This window comes from Antedon bifida, chromosome 4, assembly GCF_963402885.1.
Source record: "Antedon bifida chromosome 4, ecAntBifi1.1, whole genome shotgun sequence".
NCBI classification, from domain to species: Eukaryota; Metazoa; Echinodermata; class Crinoidea; order Comatulida; family Antedonidae; genus Antedon; species Antedon bifida.
Window position 1 is genome coordinate 3,414,137 of NC_136229.1, and position 26,525 is coordinate 3,440,661.

Below are 26,525 nucleotides of genomic sequence, written 5' to 3' on the forward strand. Positions count from 1 at the left end.
ACTTGTCATAATCTTGGTTACAGGTTCTTACTGCTGCTACTATAAAGTACTAAATTGTTCATGTTTACATCTACAACTCATTGTATCAGAAAGTCTTTATTCTAGTACAAACAATCATTATTTGTTTTCTTTAAGTCGTATTGTTCTTTTCAAGGCAGCCTATTATTCTTATTGTGCTTGCACAATTTTAAGGTCTTTGTTCTCTAGTCATATGAAAACATCATGATGGCTACAGTATAAAGATGAAAAGATTATGAAAATTAAAGAATAAGTGAATTTATAATGTTTGATGAACAGTTTTCATAAAACAGTTTCCTAAAGACTTTCCAACGCTCCTGACAATGGCGGGAGTCTCCCTATATTTTGTTTCATCTCTTGCTCTTTCGCTAAAATACAATTTCTCGCAATTTTTTGGATAAACATAATTTTAATTTTTAGGAGATTAGATGTTTAGTATAGAGATTCATGCATTGATTAATAAGGGAAATATTTCATTGGTACCAAACTAAAGTGAAATTCATTTTATACAATCCATACCAGATTTCAACGTAAAAGCTGATTTTCGTATGCCATATCAAACAAGGGTCACAATGGACTACCAGTCTGAGATACCAATGTTATACATACAATAGAGCAGGTATTAATCAATATGATTATACAGTAGTTTTGAAGTACAATTGTGTACCATGTACTGTGCAGTACTATAATTACTAATGTTGGGGGTAGTTTGCTGTGATGCATTATATAAACAATAAAGTTGATAAGAAATGAACTGGGACAGTAAAATGTGAAATTTGTGGTTAAACATGACAAATGAGTTATCTTTTTTCTTTATGGTGGTAGGGACTGGGATGATAAGATGAGTTCATAGGGATTTCAGTTGTTGAAAGTTCAAAGTCATAAAGTCATATTAATGTCATTTGAATAATCTGGTTTTGAAATGTGTGCGAATAAACCTATGTTTCGCAGCCTAACTGGGCTAAATTGCACCCAGGGGTGGAAAATATACGCAACAATATTCATGCAGTACAGCTGCCATTAAATGGCGCTCATACATTTGTCCATGGCGAAATGGCTGAGATGATCCAGCTCACCAAGGTGATCCCCAACTTTTCCGAAAGATGCACTGTTTTGTTTAAAGTGCACACAAGCTACATGTGTACACTGGACCTCCAGCTTTAGGTTCTGAGAAGAATTGGACTATTATTGAAGTAGCCTCTAAGCTGTGTCGATTGTTTGACTATGATTTGCAGCCTCCTCTTGGCTACTCAACTTGTTTGCTATCTGGTTTGGAGAAGCTAACTATAGTTTAAAGTATTGCGGGCACTGATATTAGAGAACCTATACAGAATGATAGACAATGTATAATTAAATGCCTACAACCACCATAGCCATTATACTAGAATATGAACTGGCAAGTCAGGATTTAAATAGTTAAATCCATATAATAGGGTAATTCTCCTCTAGTTATAACAGTTTTACATATTAAATCACTTTAAAGATCATTATACGGTCCACAAATTAACAGTGTCATTTTTCACACTTCATAGTATTAATAATAGCAATTTATATCCCTTAGCTCAAAGAGAAAGATGGTGATGTCTCTGTGGTATAGCAAATGTCATTTAACAGTCATGGAAGTGAACAATCAATTCAATGCTCTGTTTCTGTCCATTTTATTCAGTTTGCTATATAAAAAAACTGGTAAACAGTAATTTAAATTTAATGTACTTTACAGTATACTATACCAACATTTTATGCCTCCAAGAAGTCTTAACATAGTACAGTACTTTCAATGAAAAATACTGATAAATGGCAAAATCCTAGCCTGTCAATTAAGCAGATTCAAATTAATTATTTAAAGCACTGGTGACAAAATCTAAAATGCTCTTTAGGGAGAACACATTAAACTATAAAGCCACGCTGTATATCATACCCTAAGTGATTGATTTAGCCACGAGAAACGTGTCCCTTCTTAACAAGATCACAACAAGATTTAATGGCTCAAAAGACAATTTCAGATAATCATGAGATCAAAGAGCCTAGATTCATCTTGGACAAAGACATTTGAATGATGTAAGAATCAAGAACCATGTCATTTTCCTCTACCAAATAAGGACAAAGACATGATAAGAATTTTACATTAAACCGCTCTTTGAAAATAAAAGTTTAACTTCTTTGATAGAATATGCTTTATTAAGTAGCAAATGCTTATGAAAATTAAATGTCAAAACCTGTGTTGAGGTTAAAAGATTGTTTAGAAAAACTTTTTGGTACAAAAAATACTGGTGGCTTACTAATACTGTGTACTAACACATGTACAGTATTTAGTTCATCACAACTTAAATCAAAATCAGTATGACAAAACATCTCTAATAAAATGAATCATTCTCTATTATCTCTAACTAAATATCTTGCTGGCTGTTCACCTTTTGTCACAATTTTAATTTGTTTATTTAAGTTGTTCTAGCCTAATTGAATCTCTTAAACAACCAACATACTATCTATAAATGATAACATAATTAGATGTGCCAATTATCGTCATACAGGTAAATTGCTGTTGGCAGGTTAACATACTTATTTCTTCTGAGATTTAATTACACTTGTGTATTCTTAGTATCTGAAACTTATTTCTTCTGCAAATTAATTACACTAATTTTTTTTATTTTTTATTTTTAGTATCTGAAACATGTTTTAATTAAAAAATAATTTTAAAATATTAAAAATTAATTTAGTAAACCTGAATAATTTGAATCACAGTATTAAAAATTGCTCAGTTTTATATGGTAAATATTATAAAGTAATAAATGGTTTAATATAAAATAGAACAATAACAAATTATTTTGTTGTTGGTTGTACCAATGAAATAATGTATAATAATAATTGTAATTCATAAAGATTTAAAGTTTTGTAGTGTAATGTAGTATAAGTACTGTATGTAAAATAGAAGTGATATTATAAAATGGAATCATGGTATGGTTCACTATTGCCTGGTTAGATTTACTAACTGTCGAGTTACAATGAAAGGAAGGGGGTTGGGGAGGGGGAGATTTAACTGCATACCACAATAATGATTGTAATACATTGCATGCAACACAAACTTCTTATGACTCAATTGAAAACTTTGCAGTTAGTAAATATGGTACTGAAGAATTTGAAGAGCATCAAGAACATATAAAACAACTGCCTGTGACTCAAAGCCATCTCTGTTGGAGAGTTGGAAGCATTTCAATGCCTACATGTTGCGGGCTAGGTGGTGTTGCTGAAATGCTACACTCATTGACCTGAATCCTTAGGCCACTATATCATGTTTTGAAAATCATGTTACACCATATGTTATGGGTAATAATAGTAAAAATATAGTATGCCTAAAATAGGACAATGTTAAATTATAAAGAATTACACATTTTTAACATCATTTGCTTTGAGAAATCGGGTGTGGTTCTGGAAGAGGAAGTTTTAAAACATTTAAAAATGTTTAATTTATTTAATAAATTCCAAATTCTTTTATTTATGATCTGTTATTGTGGTTAAAAGTTTGATGCATGTAATTGGCATGCTAACTATTTTTCGACACAGGTGAAGTTCTTAAGGATTTAAGAAGTTTATCCAAACAGTTCAAGAACTAGTCTACAAGGATTTCACTGGAAAGTATTATAACTTCAGTTCAGATCCTTTGTTTCCATTACAAATCCAAATAAGTAAAGAGATTTACTACTGGAGTCTTGGTATATGTACTGAAGTAATACTCATTTTTTTTAGTGTACGACTCAACTGCAGCTTGAATTGAAAATGGACTAACATGTACAAATGTAAATAACCTACGACTTGCAGCCTACTGGGCTGAATTGCACATAGGTGTGGATGACAAACTACACAGTTTTCATCTCCACTAAGGGGGCTGTTCGTCTGTCCACAACGACAGGGGCTTCATGGACCAGTTCACCGGGGTAACCCCTACTCTTCCGAAAGATGTACTGGGTTCTTTAAAGTGCACACGGGCCAGTGAATCGACATACAGTAGTAGTACTGTAAAACCTGGAAGATTGCATCTGTTCTGTCTTCTCAATAAACACAAAATGCTATGAACTCTAGGTAAATGTTCTTTGAGAGTTACAGCTGTATATCAGATGAGAAATAAATTGGCAACATGAATGATTCATTTCAGTAATCAGCACTTTAATGACATCGAATCTGACTCTTCTGAATTAAAAACACATTATCAATAACAAATAATAAAACCATTAGTACCATCCTGTTTGATTCAGAATACGCCTTTAAAGCTCTGTGTCTACACTATCAAACTGTATGTGAAAACAAAATGTTATGTGCCCATATATAGACATGATATGTCATATCACTACCATATTTGGGTATATCACCTCCATATTTGGGCACATTTTTTGTTTAACTAGTTTGATAGTGTAGACAGAGCTATACATTATCCAGGTACTGTAAGAAGCAAGGCACAAAATATATTGTAAAAAATTGCAATATGTTAGCATTATCTTTAGCTATTTCCATTACAAGTGGATAATCAATTGACTGTTAAAATGAATATTGCCACAAGTAACAAGCAACTTAATAGGTTTATCTAACTAAATAAAGGAACATGTTAGTATAGATATTATGATGTGAAAGAGATGATTAATCAGGCACAAGAATCTGAGGTATTACACATCACACTTCGATAAACAATTCCTAGGATTCTACAAATAAATTCAGTATAAAAAATGCTTGCATGTTTCCATCACCCTAGTTGTGTATGTGTGTACTAATAGTTTATAAAGTAATAGGTTATAAATAGGAAAATGTTATTATATATTATGGGCTTAATTTTAAGTCTTTTCAATCCAATAGCAATACTGTATGAAGTATTATAAGGCCACAATGGAGTCATTGACATTTGGACTACAGTATATTTATTTTTAAAAAATAGGAAAATAGGAAGTTATGGAAATAATAAAGGAAGGCATTAAGAAAATAAAGGATTAAACTAAAGTGCATCAGTTCCCGTTAGGGAAATAGAACAACTTAACCACTCAAAAATAGTGTTTATAATAAAGTTTACCAGTTTATAGTTTATATCTCTTTTTTATTTATTATATTATTCAAAGAAAAATTATAATTATATAACAAACAAAACCATAACGTTGTCAAACAGAAACTGAAAACAGAAACTGGCAAATTAGCAATGATTAAGAAATCAGTATACTAAAAAATGCGATGTGCCCATATATGGACATGATGTCCACCTTATTTGGGCATATCACTACCATATATACGCATATCACTACCATATATACGCATATCACTACCATATATACGCATATCACACTTTTTTTGTCAAACTACTTTGTTCTGATTTTCTGATCGTTAACTTTGATGTGTAAGTTGTTATATATATTTTAATCTTATATATTTTTATGCGAGTCTTTGGCATCCTGTAATTGTCAATATCGCTGTTGGATGTATGTGAAATAAAATAAAATAAAATAAAGTGTAGACAGAGCTCAAAATTCTCTTACGTGTTGTACTGTACATTACCATACAGTGCATGATACAGTTCATAAAACAATTAAAATCAGATCATAAAATATATTAAGGGATGGATGAAGTGTGAATAAATCAGGCCGGCAAACTTGAGATTCATCGATATGATTACGGAATGGAATACAATGCTAATTAAACCTATAGAGTGAGTCATGATAATCGATACACACCTTCGGCTACTGTGGGTATGAATTACAGAAATTAGCACATTTAAGAAGTAGAAGATTATCTTTAACGAATCTTCTCTACAAAGTTCTGACTTGTTCTAGAAAAGCTGCTGATGAAACAGTTTCATTTATTGGCCGTGTTTCCAAAAAATATGGATTACTGTAGGATAAGAAATTTACTGATACTATTCAACATTAAATATTTTGAGATTCATTATAGCAATTTAAATTTGATTTACCGGTAATATATTATAAACAAAAATAACAATTTTGATTTAATTTTATTTTTTAAAAAATAACAATTTCTGATCCACTCCCTAATATCTGGTTACCTATTAAAGGTGTCAATTTCAGACCTTTATTTCCTCAATAAAATAAACTAAAAATTGTAACTGGAGATTTCCTTCTATCCTACATATTGGAGTCTTCCAAGATATTCCACCATTCACAGTTGATTTCTAAAAGAGTTTAGTAATAGTATGCAGTAATTATACAAAGAATCAGAGTGACTAGATATCATCAATAGAATGTGTACTTATTCATAGGTACACATTAGGTAATAGAAAGTCAACTCTTGAAACACAATGACAAACCTTCTATGTAATTGTTGATTTTAAATGCATTGTCATTTTTCCTGTTTTATTCAACACCAACAACATGCTCTCCTGTAACTTTTTAATTTTCATTATCATGTTTTGTTTTTTTTGTCAATTTCAATTAATAATATACTTTTCTTTATGTTTATTTAGTTATTTATTCTTAAATTATACTGGTAACCTCTTCAGTAAAGAAAACTGTTCTGCCTGAGGGCCAAATTAACAATTATAGAGGTGGATTTAGAGTGTAGGGGTTTGGAAATTGAAACAGGAGAGAAGAGAGAATTAAAGAAAATTAAAGAGACCTCCATATTATGATCTCCACTACTCTTTACCAGAATTCTGGTGCAATTGCTAGTCTATTGTTTCCATTCTCGGTATATAAATACACATAAGCATAACCAGTACATTAATTTAATAAATTATTAAATCCAGTAGATCTATGGTGGAGTCACCACTTATACCATAAACAAATACAGAGAATGACTCCAGCCTGACCGTGCTTTTAATTATTGCTAGATAATTAATTCATAATATAAATACCAGTTATGTGAACTTATATTTTAATGAGTTAAATATCAATTAATTCTCTTGTTTACAATTAATCAATTCCCAAACGACTAGACAAGTAGTCTACTCCAGGTAGAAATTTGAAGAGAAGCATTTCAAATGAACTGTTCAAGCTGAAGTAACTGTTAAATTTGTCGAATGGCGAGATATTGTTCTCGCCACCATGTAATCGCAAACAATCAAATTGTTATGATTGTCGGTTTGATTGTAGGTGTGAAAAGCAAATCAGAAAAGAAAATAATCATACTCGAAACCAAAATAATTCTGCAGAAACGAGTCTGGTACTTCTATACACAGTACTATGAAAAACATCAGAATTGAATGGTCACATGTACAAGCGGCAAACAGTGGGTGATAAGGCATGCATTGAAAAGGTGTTAAAATAACCTGCTAACAACTAGCAAATGCAGTGCTCTATAAAATAAATTGTGTTAAAATCATATTTTGATACTGGATTAAATGTGGCAAGATTATTTGGATACATACATTTTTAGCACTAAATATGCATTGTTGTATGAAATTCATGACACTGGTTGTCTGGCCACTGAAACAGTAGTACATTTTGATTGATATGATTTATAATCATGGAAATAACTTTGAAATAATTCAGATAAATAAACAAATACACTACAGTACTGTAAATTATCAAATTCCTACTAAAACAATTAACATACTTTAAAAAAAAAAAGAAGATTTATGTCCAAATTGGGCATAAATCTTATAATTGACTGCTGGCAACTAATTGTACTGTACTAATGTTTATTTTGTACACTTTACTTAATCAAGAAAGACATTTTCAGTGTCTGTCAGTACCCTGTAATTAATGTAAATTGTACATTTTCAAAATACAGTTAGTAATGTATTAATTTCAGTAATTGATAATCAAATTATGGTAATTTAATAAACACTAATGGCATAGTATTTATCCATCAGTCCTTTTGTTATTCACAAAGTAAACACACATAGGAATACATGAATATATTTGAATAAATTTAATCAGTGTTGAAAATGTTAAATTAATACATACTGCTTTGATGTCGATCTAGGCAGATGTTATGAAAGGTGGGAAAAAGTTCAATGTTCGAACTTAAGCTCCGTCTACACTATCAATGTGCCCATGGCATATATAGACATGATGATGTCATATCACTACCATATATTTGGGAATATCACTACCATATTTGGGACATCACACTTTTTTGTCAAAACAGTTTGATAGTGTAGACTAAGCTTTAAAATCACACAATACCGTATAAAATACAATAAAAGAGAATATAATCATCTATCATCAATAGTGAATTTTACAGATGTTAATTCAAATCTAATTTCTGAATTAGAAAATTATTTCCCAAATTAAACCACAAACCATTAACAAATAATTTGATCTACATAGCAAAAATCTGAATCAGTCAATCAACACTAACATCAATAGAGCATTGTTGCACTGTATTGTAGTTAGTGAATTCACGGAGGTACAGTATAATACATGCTGGACTGATCTCTATTTGTACAGCAAATTAAACCAATATTGTATGTTACTGTATGTGGTTTTAAATTCTGTATTCCAAAAATGAAAGCTATTAGTATTAGTAGAGTAAAGTTCCCAATCTGGGGCGCAAGTCTGCTAAATTCATCAACCAAAATATGGTATACTAATAACGCTAATGAATTTGTAAATTATTAATTTAAACACTTAGTATCCACTTCTGTTTAAATGAAGATTACAATTATTATTTTACGCATTTGTCCAAAACAATTTGCTAAAAAACACCAAGAAAGTAAAATAAATGTTCTAATCACATTATTGGTAAATTGCAATTTTCTACACCCTTTATTTAAAAGAGAAGTACTCAGAAGAGAATAAAATATAAAATACAGTATATGAAATACAGTGCAGGTACAATTCAAAACGAGCAAGCCAACAATTCATTTTTATTTTTTTTATGGTACTGTAGACGCCAATGTTTGATTTGATTTGATTTAAATTCAATATTGGCTCATTACAATTACAACAGAATACATAAAAATATATAATTTTAAACAAAAAGCCAGGATTGTCAAAAGCGAACCCAATCACTGTTTAAAGACTTTCCTTTAACATAAATAAAATATGTTGTTTATCTCCAGTAAAGTAAGCTTTCTTCGTATATGCAAAATGGGACAGTTTGAATTATTATTAAATTTTAAGTGCTATACTGTAAGCATAAAGTAAAAAACTTGCATGAAGTTTCTATAGGCCTCATGTAATAAATATTATTGCCATGGCAGACACTAAAAATAATCTAATTTATACATTACTAGTTACAATATTGTACATTCCACACAAATTATCTCAATGAAATTCTGTACCCTAGGATTATGGTATTTGTGATCTAAAGTCCACAAATAATATAAATTCATTTAGCAGAAGTCAAAATTATTCTTGCTAATCTCAGCAAATAAACTGACCCAAACTTGCAAGGTCATGTCTGCAGTTAGATCTGATAGATGTAGACAACTGGTGAAACTAAACATGTTATTTAAAGCATAATGAAATCAGAAAGAAACAAAAATGATATTTAAACAGACAGATAAAAAAGAAAAGAAAAAAACCCTCACAAATATCATAAACATAGGTAAACAATCATTTTCTGTTAAACATATTGAAGTTTACAATAGAAACAAGATGCATAATTAATATTTGGATATTATACTTTTTAAGTTTGAAAGAAAAGCAAGACAATGGCTTCAGTATAACATTAGGTAATAACTGTAACTGTACTTCATGGCCTTCAATAATGCACTATGAAAGTAACTATGAAAGTGATCAGAAAGTTAAGAAAATATATCATGTTTATGTTTTGCAATAATCTTACAGGAATGTTTCTATCTGAAACTATTGTAAATATTTTTTTTTTAAATATAACTTTTGTTGAAAGAAAATTTTAGATATCTAATTCTTTCACCTTTGACCTTTAACCCTTTGAATGTTCTTTACCACATTTAAAAAACACATTCTACCAAGCCCAATCAAGGTAAGAAATGAAAGGCCTATTTTGGGCATGGATCATGACTGCAATAATACACTGTACAGTGATTAATTTACAGACTGAATTCCACACAGTAGGTTTAACTTATAGGATCGGTTACCAGGATCTTGGTATGAGACACGATTTTGTGCAATAAGGGATCATGTTCAATAGACGTACTGCCGTGACATTTGATTAGTAATACTCCAAGTTTAATAATAGTACTTCTTCACATATGTTAATTAATTATACTGTACACATTACTACTAACTAGATTAGTTTTACACATTAGAAGAATGTCCTACTTTTGCACTCACTTTTGCATAAAACCATAACCTTTTCCCATGTTTACACAACATGGATTCATTGTTTTTGTTGGCAGATCTTGCATTACAATACCAAAACTGTCAACTTCCAATCACTTCCTTCTAATCTAATCAGAACATTTTAAACAATACCATGAGACTAGAGATATCCACTTGAATCCAAATGAAGTAAAATGTCTGTTTGATTTCAAAATTTGTAGTTATTATAATCAAATAAAAAATGGAAACAGTTTTAATTACAGTATAGGAATATTGTTACAGTAAATAAATCTTAAGAAAGATTGTATATTGATGATACAGTATTTCAATCTCATCTTTGGTGTTAATTGAATTTTTCCATAAATTTTGTGCGGCAAACATACATTACACTGAAATTGAGTGAACTTTAATGGCACTTTTTCACCTTTTTATCTAATGAAATTATTGTACTATACCATCCTACCAAATATTGCTTTTATTGAAAGAATTTATTGACGACAATTAAACGAATTAGGTTAATGACCTTGAAATAGACACAATAGTATTGTAGATGAATGAAATGAAATTAAAGCTTTAAATAAACAGTGATTTATTCAATCAATGTTGATTATTACCATTACCACAATTGTACTGTAATTTGTAAGTTGGTAATCAAATAGATTGACTTCGACCAATTAAGAAATACTTTGATAATAAACATTGACATACAATCATACTGAATAAACCAAGTAGTTTTGGTTGGTAGTCTATGAAGTATGATTATCTGGATAAACTTACACAGGCCTTTCCCTTCCGAGGGAAGAAATCAAAAGTAACACTTTGAACGCCCATCCAATCCAAGAAATTTGCATCATTACATCTCAAGTTTTAGACTTTAATCTATATTTTTATAGTAAAATAAGTATCTCAGATTCTGTTAATATTAAAAACTGCTTTTTTAGTTAGGACTAATGTTTTTGATTAAAGTTAATACCGCAGTTAAAAGTTTGTTTTGCTTTACAATGTTAATATCATTCATCCATCTAGTCAATACAGAATTCAACTCACTACAATACATTCTGGAACCATAATCGTTTTCACGCCCTGAAAAACAATCCAGCATACCACGTCTCCATTATAAAAACGAAAATGACTCTAAAAACCTGCTTGAATTCAGATTTTCGTTATCATTGGAATGCATCGTCGGACCCCATGTGGATGTTATGAAGGATAATATTGGTTGACTGGGTATAATATTGTTTACTTCACACCATGGCTTCTGCTGAAACCAGCTCAAATTAAATCTATTTGGGACATTTTATGTTCAGTTCCAAAAAAAAAAATCTCCAAAAAACAAAGCTCACTGTAAAACTGGCCTCATTTGAGTGTTAAAATTTAAAGTGGTTCATTACAGGTTTTTTCTTCTTTTAGACTTGACTTTATGTTTAGTAGAGGCACCATTTTTGGGAGAATCAACTTTTATAAAACACAAAACTGAAACCACAGTTTTATGTGAAGTCATGTTTACTGTACTTTTAACACCTCAAATGTTACCCAAGCAGTGATGTCTAGAATTTCAGACTGAGAGGTCATAATACTGTAATGTCTCAATGGTCTGTCAATCACACACCTTAAGTATGGTTCCTAACCTTTGTTAGGCCATCATTTCATTCCCTATGGACCCTAACAAGACAGGTAACAAGTGGAAATTAAACAACAAACTATCAACACGTTCTCCTATGAAACTGTGTGAGATGTATTAGTTCATATTCATTTTATGAAACTTTTACCCAAAATACAATATGTTGCTTTTTATTGATGATAGGAAGAACAATCTAGTTTAAAGCAACTAAATTAACCAAATCACAACAAAAGGACAAATCCAAGTATTTTCCCATTATTTTTTCAGATGAATAAATTCTACTCCAGATTCTAAAGTTTGCATCTAATGAATTGAAGTATTAGTATTGTTTTTATCCACTACCAATGTAGTAAGTAAAGTGGGATTAAAATACGCACCAACAGCTGAGGTCAAAGTTCATATTTAGTAAACAATATGGGTATTCCCCAAAGTATGTGAAAAAGTCACAAGTGCAAAATTCCTCAATGTCTGAAGTGGGCTAGAGTTGAAATTTACGACTTATGGATACATTGCAGGAACAAGAAATGTAGCTTGATGTTAAAAGTACAGAAAAACATGGAAATAAAAAAACTATTTTGATATGTTTCCTGTCATACTTGGAGACATTTCTAAACTCATTTTGATATTACACTTTCTCATATTGGACCTGCCTAAAAACCTAAAAGTTTTTCTAAAATATTTAGAGAATGTTTTACTTTTTGCAGGGCATTCAAAAATTGAGAAAAACTATTTCTTTTGGAACTCTTGGGAGACCAGAAAGAAATTGTGTAATAAATATTTGTTTTGGAAAATTCTTGAAATTATTACTCAACACAACTGTATCTTATCTTTTATCCACATCCTGAATCAAAAGAGTAAACATTTATGTGTGAAGAATTTGGTCTTATTTGGATTGTAAAGATTAGGCCTACCATGTCACAGTATCTATTGTTGGCAATTAAAGTTAGCTTAGACCATGGAGAAATAATAAGTTAACTTTCTCCATGAAGATTGTACATTTACAACAAATATTACTATATATTATTACTGATTACTTATTACTTTATACAGTATTATTAATTTCATGTTGAATGAATGAATAAAAGTGGTGGTCTAAGCCACAAAAGCAAAAAAAAAACGTTCTCCATGCTTGGACAAAGCAAGATAGTTGATTAGTACAGTAGTAGTATTAGTAGCCCACAGAATGGTTTCCTAGAGACATTGGAAATTGGGCTAGAAGTAGAATTAAATCTTACTGTACTGTAAACATTGAACTACTATGCAGTTGGTAATAATATAAATTTCAATTAAATAACAAAGTAGGGCAGAAGACTATTCACCAGCAGCTGAATATAAATTAGTCGAACTTTGGACCCTACTGAAATTCTCTACAAAATATAGTCTTTTTTACTATTCATTGATGAATAAGCAAATATTTACATAAACTGTGCAATGTTTATCAAAACACTATGCAACAAATTAGAACCCCCTGCATGTTCAACAGTACTCACAATCTTGAATTAACCTATACTGTTGTTGTTGTAAACTAAATTAACAGTTATTCCAAGAAGTTTGATTGATTGATTGATTTTATTCGATATTCATACACAAAAGTTAAAATATACAATGTACAAAAAGAATACAAGGATAACCCATTAAGTCGACAAATAAAAAGTAAATTTATTTCCAATGGGCATGTGCATATGAACCATTATCAGTGTAATGACTACTACAGTGCTATTTGAGAGTTAGTGATATAAAAAAATGAAAAACGTACAGTTGGGCACAATGTACAGTATTTTAACCAGGGAATTGATGTCAGGTACACTGTAACTTCTCTGTTAAAAAGAGATGTGGTGACATACAGTATGCTATACTGTATACTACTACAGAGGAAAATTCTGTAAACCTTAATTTTATTCATCTATTTGGTCTCTTCAAATGGAACCATTGACTGAATCAGGAAGCTATTAAAATATGTTTGTTTAGTACTACTTGTTATCAATGAAAGACTATCATACAGCCAACACACACACACACAGTATATATTGAAAAAACAAAAAGCGAGCATGTTAAAACAGTTTAATTTAGTACTTGCTAAGTATCGCATTGTAATTTTATTAACCCAAAATTGAAAAATACAATCCATACTTTCTCAGGCTTTGCTATGCCCCACATGGCATCAACCTAACGGTCTAGTAATGTGCTTAACGTACGGGTTGTATAAAGTGACACGTCTCAAATTACAACATATGATTTAGAGTTTTCACAGTTGATGCATTTCTTATGTTATTTTAATAGCTGACTAGTAATTACGTCTTTTGTGGTATAGAACTCATTGTTATACCATGAACTTTTAGTTTTACAACACCCTGCAGATGGAAGATCAAGAAAAGGTTCAAGAGCTGCTTATTACTGGAGTGGAACGTGTAAATTGTAAACACTAGCTATGCTAGTACCAAGTACATAATTGTAATTCATAATTGAGAAAGGCCAATGAAAATACTTGTCTCCTAAATTATTAATTATGAATATTAATTTTATTATATTAATATTACCACATGACCTAGTTATTATAAGGGTATGGGTATGAAATTTTAGGAAAATTGAATTAGTGGGATATGATTTATATACAAGTCAATAATATTAAGTTGTCTGTTTTAATTGCCTCAGTTTCAGGTGGTGGCAAAATACTTACTATTATCACCATGACTAATGAGAAAATTTCAAATTCAAAAACCAGCATTTCCACAAATATTTTTTATATTATTGTTGGGAATATTAAAAATATTATGGGTACAGAAATGGTTGTTGGATCAATTTCAAATTACACACTGTGTACAGTAGTGTACATTTATGCTGATCAGCTCAACAAAACTGTCTTGATTTTAATGATTTATTAAGATTTATCTATTGTTCGAAACCAGATGAAATTGTTTTTTCAATAATTACAGTTAATTTAATAATAATTTTAAAGTACACTTGAAACTATACTTACACACTCTCGGTACCACCAGCAGGTATAGGAGTTGCACTGTCTATCCTGTGCTCAGCAACAGAAAAACCAAAATAACTTCCTGGAGGCCCGACTTTAACCATCGGAAGACGAACTTCTAATAAGTTTGTACTATAATCATTATAATCTGCATTGTTACTAGTTGCTATTAAAATCCTTTCATGAAAAATAAAAATAAGAAAAATAGTCCTACAAAATATGAGACCGGTTTCCATGTTCGAACTGGGCGCCAGCCGGATAAAGGTTAGAAGAAATACCTTACGGAGTCAGCTGGTAATTGAAGGCATGTACGAAAACACAAACAACACAGAAGCGGATGAAAATAACTTGATGACTTTCTTTCCTCAACGAAATATTTTAATACTCAACAACAGACGCTTCCAAATGAACACATATACAATACATAAATCTATATAAGTCCGAAGTATACCAAAGTTTCTAGGCCCTAGGCAAGGCGGCTACATCGGCTATTTACTACACAAATACAAAAGTCCCAACTGTTACTTCTCGCTTCGCTTCTCGTTGCGAAGTGAATGATTGAAATATTTGATTTATTATGTCTCGCTCCAGTGCACCTGACGTTGGATGACACGCTGCTGGGGTCAAAATATTATGATGACGGTATTATTCGAAGAGCTGAGATCTTTTATTTACAAGTCTTAATAATTAAATTACAGTCATGTTTCTAAAACTATACTTTTTTAAAAGGATAAATATAATAAATTTGAATCATCTTTTAACCTAGACATTTAACTCTCCCACCCACCCAAAAAAAAAAAAATTAAAGATGACCATACTCTAGAGAAAGCCTTTTTATAAACATGGATAAGTTTGATGAAATTTTTCACTTTCAGAATATATGCCTACAGACACTATAAAGGTATGTATACACATTCATATACACTTTCTCATTTTGAAACTGCCTAAAAACTTAAATGATTTTCTAAAACGTTTAGAGAATGTTTTACTATTTCCTGGGTATCAGAATGCTACTGATGTCACAACAATTCAAATTACTTTCAGTTGATCATTAAGGTCTCAACAACCAATGGCAGATTCATTTCTAAGTATTTGATTTGATGCATAGATTTATAAAAAAAAAGAAAAGTAAAGCTCTGTCTACACTATCAAACTTTATGTGACAAAAAAAATGTTATGTGCCCATATATAGACATGATGACATGATATCACTACCATATTTAAGCATATCACTACCATATTTGGGCATATCACTACCATATTTGGGCACATAACACTTTTTTTTGTCAAAAAAGCTTAATCATTTTTTCCTTTATCACACTGTGCACACATCCACTAATTTTTTGGCACACTGAATTCTTTTAAAAAAATACTAAAAATAATATTTTATAAAACGTATCCCTGTTTTATTAACATTCTGTGAAACACTATAATAATGAAATAACGCCATTAGATACATTTATTTCATTAAATTCATTTAAAGACGGTTTTAATATTGAAAAATATGAAAGCTGTATATTACACAATTCTCTAATTACAACAATAATCATCATAATTAGTACTAATAATGAGAAGTGCCAATTGCTATATAATGCAACAGGCAATACTCATAATAATAATAATACACTTTTACACTATACAAATTTGTTGACAATAGAAGCTGCTCTGCTATCAAAAATTATAAATTTTACAAATTTGGTATAGGGCCCTCTATAATTTCACAGTTGACAATAAGCGAGGTAGGAATATATAGAGGGCGTGCTATATTCAGGATAAAATGAAGTTTGTAAAACATAGAACATCATATCATATTTTCAGTTTTTTGTGTGTATAATTTGGTATCTCTCTATGCAGTTATCATCCTGATTCAGCTCTATAAATGTACATACAGTAATCCTCATGTTGGAACTCAATTTATCTAAAAGAGGACCATCTTCCATGTTGTTATTGTCTGCTTAGGACATACTTCTGATACTCTTTTAGAGCATCGCAAATAGGTTCATTTAATATTACTAATTTGGCAACATTGTTTATAACACTAAATTACATAAATAAAATAAAATAGTAACATTATATATACATGTTAAAGCAAGGCATAAAAAGGGAACTTTGACCTCATAGTTTTTTAGTAAAACTAGTCGGAAATAATTTAGCATCATGATATGGCAAATAAAGAAAGACCTTTATATTTTGAAAATTACAACGTGTATACAATAATTATTCAGAAATAAATGCCAATAATGTCAAAAGCAATTGGGTCAAAATGACACCTGTATATGTATATAGCTAGACAAGTAACTCATTTGAATATTCATATAATCATCCAAGCACCAACGTTTGAAAACCCAGTGCATAGATCAGTGAGTAAATTATGAGATGAGCTGGTGAAACCATCATCAAAATACTGGTTTTAATTTGAATGGACCAATCAGAAACCACCAGGAGACATTAGCAACCAATCAAAATGAAATTTACACATGGATATTTATGCAAATTATTTAGAAAAAAACTGATATACAGTATATTTAGAAGAATATAACGATTGAAAAAGGAGGAATTAACTGTATTTAAAATTCTACATCAATATTAAAAAAATAAATATTAAACTAAATGAATTGTATTAAAATTACAATATTGAGTATATTATAGACAACTTTGGAACATATATTTTGTTAAAAAACCAATTCATGAAAATGACAAAAGAGTCAAGTATATAACAACATACAAATATTATCGCAGTAACATAAAATAACCAAACATATAAACAGTATTAAATATAATAATAGTCACAAAGGTAATAAAAAAAAAAAGTAACAGATCAGAATATTGAGTGAGCACCAAACTTAATTTGCATATTAAATATGGACCAGTACGGGAGAACAAAAAACCTCTGATAAACAAATTTGTAAATAAATAAAAAAAAGTTTTCATCATAAACAAAAATAACTGTTGTCACTCTCTGTGTTACTTGCATAATATGTAACACTATGTTACTCATGTTATTCAAGTCTTTAACAGGTCAAAGGTCAAAACATTGTAGATGATAAAATATTGATGTGGTACTGCATCCATACTTGCGAATTGATATATAAAGCTTTGTCTACACTATCAAACTGAATGTGATGTGCCCATATATGGACATGGTGATGTCATATCACTACCATATTTGGGCACATCACACTTTTTTTGTCAAACTTGTTTGATAGTGTAGACAGAGCTTTAAAAAGAATGTCACACAAATTGTAATTAATAGGGAGCCTTTGACCTTGCAACGACCTACAACCTATGATGTCATATGGAAGTACTATTCGCATACATGAGTTTGGTTTGGCAATTTTACTCAAGTAGTCTGATTCAATTTCGACAATTTTTAGGTCCAAGTGATGACACTGGATTTTGCTATCACAGATATACGCATTGAACCATTTTTGTGTGTGTACGGTCATCGGGAAAATATTGACACTGATTTTACAGATCTAGACGTTGACTTGCACAAACGACGTAATGCATAATGAGGTTATAGGTTATCACAAAATCAAAGCTCCCTATTTAGCCAATAATGATTTCATAAATTAAAATTAAAAAATTTACAATTAGTTTTATACTAGGGCAATACAACATTATGTCCAATTCTTTTTCAAAGTCATTACAAAATTATCGTTCCATCATACAAATCAACATTTTTATATAAATGTTATATCATTTAAAAATGAAGTTTACATTGAAAGCATTGATCAAATTCTTAGGCTTTTTAATGTAAGGCATACCCTAGTGAATTGTACATTATCAACAGTGGTACAATAAATTATGCACAAATCTCAACATAGGCAAGTCTTATGTAACCTGCAAACTTTAAACCAGATTTCACCCTTCCCTGGTTTAAACTGACAACTATAACATGATACGTATATTCAGACTAAAAGCAAATACCTAGCAAAACTTTGGAGTGTAAACTTAAGATTTTTGCTAGGTGGTATGAAAGAGGTACTAATTTATACAGTTGACTTTCCCAATACCGGACTATTAACCACAAAACCAGACTTTTCTTCAGGTGCAAAAGGTCCTAAATTCTTTTTTTACCATTAAAAACACATTTGGAAAAAACCGAAATTTCTGGAAAATCAGACACATATTTAGGCCAGGTCAAGGTGTCCAGTATTGGCAGAGTTGACTGTATCCAGCAGTAGCTTAAGAGTTATGATGTCTGAACAAAAGTGAACTAACTTACGCTGGTGTCAGATTGACCTTAACAAGGTATGGTATGACATGACAGGGATGTGAAATTTACACTGATACTTAGGCTGGGAAGTATAGAAATGAAGAGGCATCATAGCATAGATGTACACATCTTGTTTTGGTGAACAATGATGTACAGGTAGTTGAGGTTTGATTTTTCAGACCTAGTCATTCCCACGTGAACCTACCTTCGTATATCCTCCATTTTTTTAACCCACACATTTGAACTCTGACCCCCAAGATGGCTTACCTATATTTGTAGGTATGCTTTATTTAAGCACTGGGTCTAAACATACTCGCAAGTACAAAACCGACTAAGAAAGAGAAATATATGAAAATTTACTCTTAATGTTACAATATAAAAATTGAAATGAGTTATTTTTCTTTCTTCCACAGATCTACAAATATGATTCTATTTCATATAAACGAACATCATTACTCGGTTTTACGATACTAAGCCAATTACTCGCTAGTAGATCTGCTGGAGAGCTACGTCTACGAATTATTTTTTCCTGGCGTTTTCTTTTCTTTTCTTCGGCAGCAGTGTTTGCTAAATTTGGACTACTATTACGTAATCGTTCTTGCTCAATCCATGTTGTTAAATCTTTAGGTTTTAATGTGGAAGGTTTCAACTGATCCATAGCACTACGTTTCGACACATTCAAATTTTCCTGATTTGAATATTCCATTATTTTATTAAAATCTGGAAAGTCTTTGTTTCCGCCGACTGTGTGACGACGGCGGCGGTTTTCGCGTTGGTCCTTTCGTTCGCGCTTGATAGAAGATGTGTCTTTGGATTGTCGTTTCAGCTGCTTTGACGATACTTGATTTCGATTGCTAGGTTTAGCAGTGTCTTTATTTATTGACTGGTGAGAATTTTGTTTAACACGATCACGTTTTTCCATCGTGACTGTCACCTCAATACGACTGACCTTACGCGGAGAAGACGGCGTCGTCTTTGAAGCACTCTGAGTTCTATAAGCAGCTTCTTTATTGTTTTGTTTAATGTAGATTGGGTGCGGTCTATTTGTTGTTGAATTCGACATAGAAATCTTTTTCACTTCCTGTAAACGTTGTTCACGAGTCATAGCTTTATCCATCGAAAACGAATTATTATTATTTCGACCAAAATCATTGCGATAAAACTCATGTTCCCATGACCTTTGGGGGATGCGCGATTTTTTTCCACCTTCGCGACCTGAATCACTATCGCTCTCCTCGTAATCTGGGTCAAGTAATTTTCTAAGTCGTTCATCAAAATGTTCGGTCATGCTCTTAACAAATTCGCTGTCCAATTCACCCATTGCTAAAGAGTTAGTCGCCCTCAGTTTTTTCAGCGTGGACGGTGAGGCAGTTCTGTGTTCACGCACACTTTTATGACGTAGTTCAGGGGTCATGGCTGTCGTCTTTGTTGAAGACATAGTTCCGTAATCAGACGTAACTGATGTTGCGTCAGGCTGCATTTTTCTTTGGATATGATAAGCAGCCGAGTCATCATAATCATCGGGTACTGGAAAGCCCGAAATAATTTTATTTGAAACAGCGGAAATTTCTTTTAGGTAGTCTTTCCCGCGATATAAATCTTCAACCGCAACTTTATCCTCTGTTTGTAAATCCTCTAATGCAATTGCATGTTCTCGTTCTATTCGCTCTCTTTCTCTAGCATACATCTGCTTCCATTCTCCCTCCCCACTTATCCAACCACTTAGATGAGGCTCTTGACTTCGCAATAAGCCTCCAGTCCTAGGTAAGGAAACCTGGCTATTATCTGACGTATCTGATAACTTTCTACGAGTCCAAGAAGGCTGTCTTGTATAATAAGGTAAATGGTTTTTACGATATTGTTCACGTGCAACAGCATATGTCATGACTGGCTCTTCCGTGTCAGACAAACCCTCGCTCTCTTTTGCCGACCTTGTATCCGTAGAACTTTCTGCACTTTTCATAGACGAGTAACTATCTTTACGATTAATTGCGCCGCCACCGCGAGGGCGTACACTGCCAGCAATAAAGTCACCTGTAGAGCCATATTGTTCCGTATATTCATTGCGTTCTTTTTGCAATTGCATCGCTCGACTTTGAACACCAAGCATGTCGGCAAATCCAAATTCGCTATCGCTGTCTTCGGAAATTGCCGTGGCTTTTCTATGCTTTCTTTGTTTTCTACTTCCTTTGGTTTTTGAAGAGTCACTGCCAGATTCACCTTTGAAGAATAAAATAATAACATTTAACTCAAAATATCTAGATATCCTATTCTGTAGTTTAGACAATTATCAACATTTTGATGTTAAGAATCGATTAGATTGGGGATAAAGGAAAATGAGCAGAATTGTACTGGGGAGGTTTTAAACTACAGTACATTTGAAAATTTCCCTGTAATTCGGGAAGTGGGGGGAGAGGATCTGGGTGAAGATCTGGGGCAGCAGTTATCTTTTTTAGATAATAATGAAATAGAAGCATTATGTCTTACCAGATCCATCTTCTTTCCTCATCTTGCTCAGTAACAGATTAACGTCTGGTACTCCTTGTACCCCCTCAGATGCTGGTAACGTATCCACCGACAACATATCCTGACTATCAGTATCATCGCAAAAGAACCAATCACAATGAAGTATCACTGTCTCTACAATACGACATTGATCCGACATATCGGTCACCATTGCCACCATACTATCGTCGGCGGATTTGATTAAAGTCGGTCCAAATACGATTGCAAGATTCCTAGCTTCCATTTTGTTGATATCGTTATTTGCTGCAATAGCTTTTAAATGGTACGCCACAAACTTGAAAGTTTGGTAGTGATAGTCTGGTAATTCATGGATCTGTTGACGAAGCGCCCACATACGTTTGACAGGTTCTTCGGTGCGATTTGCTTCGATAAAATGTTTGTATTGATGTTTTGGGATGATGGGATGTGGAAGCTTACGGAAAAATAGTTTCAGCAAACTGCTTATCACATGTACATCATGCCAACGCTGTGTGTTAAGAATTGTATAAAATATGGTTACTACATACAAAACAATACTACAAAATAGATAAAGAAAATGATTATGATTTAGATAAGGATGATAGTACTCATTAAGAGGAAGAAAATAATAATATTATGACGATGATGAATGTGAACATTAACATGGCAAAAAATGATGATTGATGACGATGAAGACAACAGATGTTTGATCTAATATACTGTACTTGCTGCATCTTTAATTGAAGCAAATTTGAGAATATTTGGGACAAAATTTGCAAGTAATTCTCAGGCGGGACATACAACCTCAAGATCACTAGCCTGGCATTCATACCTCTAGACCACAGAGCTTGCACTGATGGCTAGGTTTTAGATTCAAGCACAAGTAAGCAGTGGGTACTGCATCACCAGGAAGATGAATTTAATAACTACTTTGAATAATAGTTGAGGTTCTCAAATTTACTTAATTATGACATTGACAATGATATTGATGATGATTATGACGAGGAAAGACTACTTACTTCATCCTCCAGGTTAATTTCATTTCCCTGATCAAGGTAATCCTTTAGGAGAGATACGCCAGCATTATTTCCGGGTACGCGGTAAATACCGATTGTATCAAGTCCTCGCTCCTCAACTATTGTACAACAAGCAAACACTACAGCTGGGACAAACTACAAGATAAAAATAGAAAATTAAGTACAAAAGAATAAATGTTACCAGACAAAACCCCACATTTGTCGGAAATAGAAGACATACTAGATAGTGATTCTTCATGTAAAGCCTTGTCAAACTTTATGTGACAAAAAAATGTGATGTGCCCATATATGGACATGATGATGTCATGTCACTACCATATTTGGGCACAACACACTTTTTTTGTCAAACTAGTTTGAAAGTCTTCAGGTAATTTTTCTTTTGGATGATCCAAAGTCAAATAAAAATCGTAAAACTTACGTTTTTTATTCTAGCTTTTATACAAGAGATCCTGATGAACCTTTTTACTAATAGTTTGAAAGTATAGACAGAGCTAAATGAACTTACCTCTGTAAATGGAGATAGAGGGCAGTCTTCTAATAATACTCCAAACGTTGCAGCTTTTGCAGGTGTATCATCTATCAACTGATTTGCTGAGCTAATCTTTTTAAATCTATGTACCATTTTACCAGTCCATTTTTGGTTGGGTTTGCTACGTGGAACTGATTCTTCTGCAAAATAATGATCATGTATGTTATAATTATATCAATGATTATAGGAGAAAATAAATCAAAGGTATGCTTACATAAAATAGAAGCCTAACATGATTATAATTCTTTATATTTTCTGATTAAATTGTCAATAATTTAAATATTTATTTATATATTAAACTTTGTTTTACAAGGGTTGCTCTAACAGCTGTACTACAGCAGTACAGCTGACTTGAAGAGGTCCTCTTAAAAAAAATACATGAATATAAAACATTCGACGACATTCAAACATAAAGATACAAGAGGATTTATAAAAGTTAAAATTCTCAAACAGATTCAAAAAAGTTAAAATGAATACATGTAAATGTTGAAATTCATTAAAATTCAAATATATGTTATTTAAATTTGTTAACGAACACTCAGTGATAACATAATACAGAATAATTTTATAAGTTATCTCGCATTGCTAACAGGTGCATTGTTATGCAAATTATATGCAGATTAGGCTAATCTGTTTGAAGGAAATGAATGAATAGGTACTTCAATTATTTGAAACCTTACTTCATTCAAGTAGGCTAATTACTAATTGCACTTCCGGATCTATTCCGCTATCGACCAAAAAAAAAACGATACGGGAGACGATCATATTAGAACATGTGACCAACAGGAGGAAATCTCTCAAATGAGAGGAGGTAGATTAACAAACCATTGTACAAAGAATAACTAATTTGTTCTACTTTCTCTAGTGTAGGCTTAACAAATACAAGGAATTTCTGTCATTGTTCTCAGAATTGGCCAGAGTAATGCCTTTTAAAAACAGGACATGTAGTGACCATTCTAGGTAAATGGTTTTCATGGAAAGAAATAAAAGTTGTGTCATCAAACCATTTAACATTTTGGATCAAATTCTTTGATATTTTATGGCCTGTCACTCTCGTTTTTAATTTCTCTTTTTTTTTATATTTATTTCATGGATTAGTTTTATTTTTATGTGAAACGCATATATGTTCATTATGCGCTTAAAAGTCCAAATTTATTATTATTATTATTATTATTTTCTATCAAAATAAAACTATTTTCATATTAAAAACATGTCATTAGATGTACCATATTGTTAAAGCATGGTTGAATAAAAAAACAAACAATTCTAATGAATATCAATGATGCAGCAGGTGGGTGTGGCCTTATCATCTGTTAGCAACCAGATTTGTTAAATTATCTCAATATTTATTTTTTAAATAATTTTGATATTGAAAATGTGTGTAGTTGGTCGCTTTCTTGTAGATGCTTTAATTGTAGAACATATTTTTTTTTTTTTTTTTTCTGTGCTCTGTTCTGGGTTGACCAACTAGCATAGGTGTTTAGCACCTGTTTGGTCTTTCCCTACCTTTTATACTTGTTTTGTCTTCTTTGTATTGTGTATGGCAGAAAATTGAATAAATAAACTTGAAATTTATGGATAAGCCTATGCCACACTGGACATGTAGTGCTATAATTACAAATCATGGTAATTTTTGTCTGTACCTTTACCAGCTGGCTTCTTAGAATGTTGTGGCATTGTCGGAGAGGAACTTCTTCCACCAAACTTCTTTCGTATGGATCCTGGTGACAGTTGCTGCTTCTTCTCTGGTGGCACCGCTAAGGCTTGGGAATCCATCTTCTCCTGATGCTGTTGTGTCTTCCGTAATATCAATTCCTCGCTAGCTACACCCTTCTATTAGATAAACAATAAAGTAGTGTAATTAAATAATTCATATTTTGTTATGCTTTAGTGTACATTATCACATGGTATTTTTTGATCCTTAAGATGAACAACTCTCATACCAAATAATACTACAGTATATTTGTATATCATATACTGTAACTTTATGACATCTGATTGCTATTAGCCATGGTATATTTACCAAACAATTGGGTAAAAGTAAATCCTGTGTTCAATTTGAACGTAGGGGAATGAGCTGTTAGGAGCACATTGCACTAAGCCTTGGCATTATGTGGTAGAGTGGCCAGTCCCTTTCCTTCCAGTTGCCTTATACTTCCTATTTTTCAACCAGGTACTAAATGATCTGGGCTTAATAGTCAAGTGTCCTAACTACTTAGCTATCCAACTATAACCTAAAATAGTTTTTTAAAGAAGGTGAATCTGAATGTAGTGTTTTAAAAAACAATGTACTCATCGCAAGAAGCTAGCTAGGCATGACACTTACATCATCGTCAGGATTGTTGTTGGCTTGAATTGCAGATATCCAGGCTAACATTGTAGAAGTATCTGCAACCTGTAGAAAACAAAAACAATGTACTCGTTAGTGGAGTTGTAACCTGCTAGCATCAGATATGAAAAAAATAAGGTAAAACATAGTTCTATGCGTATTAGTGGGGATTTTTGTAGATTGGCACTTGGTATCAATTACACTAAACTCTCAGATAAAAAATTAATCTTGGACTAAACATTAATTCCTGGACTAGAATATTACATAACCCTTGACCATGCAATAATGTTAACATTATTAAAGAGACCAGATGGTTAATTGTTTAGTATACTTAAAAACACACTTCACAATGTGTGAGCAGCCATTCGCTACATTGTAAATAATATACTTTATACAGACCCAGGGCCCTGATTAGGCTGCCCTTGTAAAAATACATACATATTTGCATAAACACACTACTACAAATAAAAATAACTTCCTCGTTCTGTTGTGAGGTTTCCTTAAGCTATGTCTACACTACCAAATATGGTAGTGATACGCCCAAATATGGTAGTGATATGACATCATCATTTCCATATATGGGCACATCACAAATTTGTTGTCACATCAAATTTTATAATGTAGACAGAGCTTTAAAAATTATCGATCAGTATGGTACTAGAGTCTTGTATGGAAAAGACGATTCATTATAATAACTGCATTATGAGTAACCAGTGTAGATTGCATGCATGAATAATCAGCATACAATGTACATCTGGAATAATTACAATTTTAACTCGTCGTATGGTAGAGAACGTTTGACATGCAAATTGTATCTTTAGCTATGAAATTGATAAAATAAAGGGATGGTGTATGTTGAAACTAACTTAAATGGTTAGATAGGGTTGATTAGATTGTAAGAAAAGCACACACATACTCCAAGCAATGAACTACATGCAACCACTATCAATATCATCATCATCATCACATTATCATCATTAATGTTTCAACATTAATTATGTCATCATCAGAAATGATTCAATATTACAACATTATGTCATCAGGAAGTTCTCATCACATAATTAATGTTGCAAAATTGAATGCTATCATGATGGTGTATCATTGCTTGGTGCATTAATTATGTTTGGAATATA

At 31.8% G+C, this 26,525-nt stretch overlaps 2 protein-coding genes across 7 annotated transcripts in view; both read right to left on the reverse strand.

The window, feature by feature from the left end:
* Window positions 1-15,362, reverse strand: part of LOC144841588 (integrin alpha-6-like) — a 44,564-nt gene extending 29,202 nt beyond the window's left edge. For both annotated transcript variants that reach the window (XM_078698005.1, XM_078698004.1), the window contains exon 1: window positions 14,798-15,362. In XM_078698005.1, coding sequence (XP_078554131.1) covers window positions 14,798-15,030 — 233 coding nt within the window. In that variant the 5' untranslated portion in view covers window positions 15,031-15,362. The remainder of the gene's footprint in view (window positions 1-14,797) is intronic.
* Window positions 15,363-15,747: 385 nt separating this feature from the next.
* The window catches only part of LOC144840743 (rho GTPase-activating protein 23-like), a 73,015-nt gene continuing 62,237 nt past the window's right edge, over window positions 15,748-26,525 (reverse strand). For 4 of the 5 annotated variants that reach the window (XM_078696734.1, XM_078696733.1, XM_078696732.1 and 1 more), the window contains 6 exons: window positions 25,390-25,458; window positions 24,707-24,896; window positions 23,040-23,203; window positions 22,517-22,669; window positions 21,501-22,005; window positions 15,749-21,233 (listed from right to left, as the gene is read on the reverse strand). In XM_078696734.1, coding sequence (XP_078552860.1) covers window positions 19,429-21,233; window positions 21,501-22,005; window positions 22,517-22,669; window positions 23,040-23,203; window positions 24,707-24,896; window positions 25,390-25,458 — 2,886 coding nt within the window. In that variant the 3' untranslated portion in view covers window positions 15,749-19,428. Of the gene's footprint in view, window positions 21,234-21,500; window positions 22,006-22,516; window positions 22,670-23,039; window positions 23,204-24,706; window positions 24,897-25,389; window positions 25,459-26,525 lie in introns of all 5 variants that reach the window. The other variant, XM_078696731.1, reaches the window with a different exon arrangement.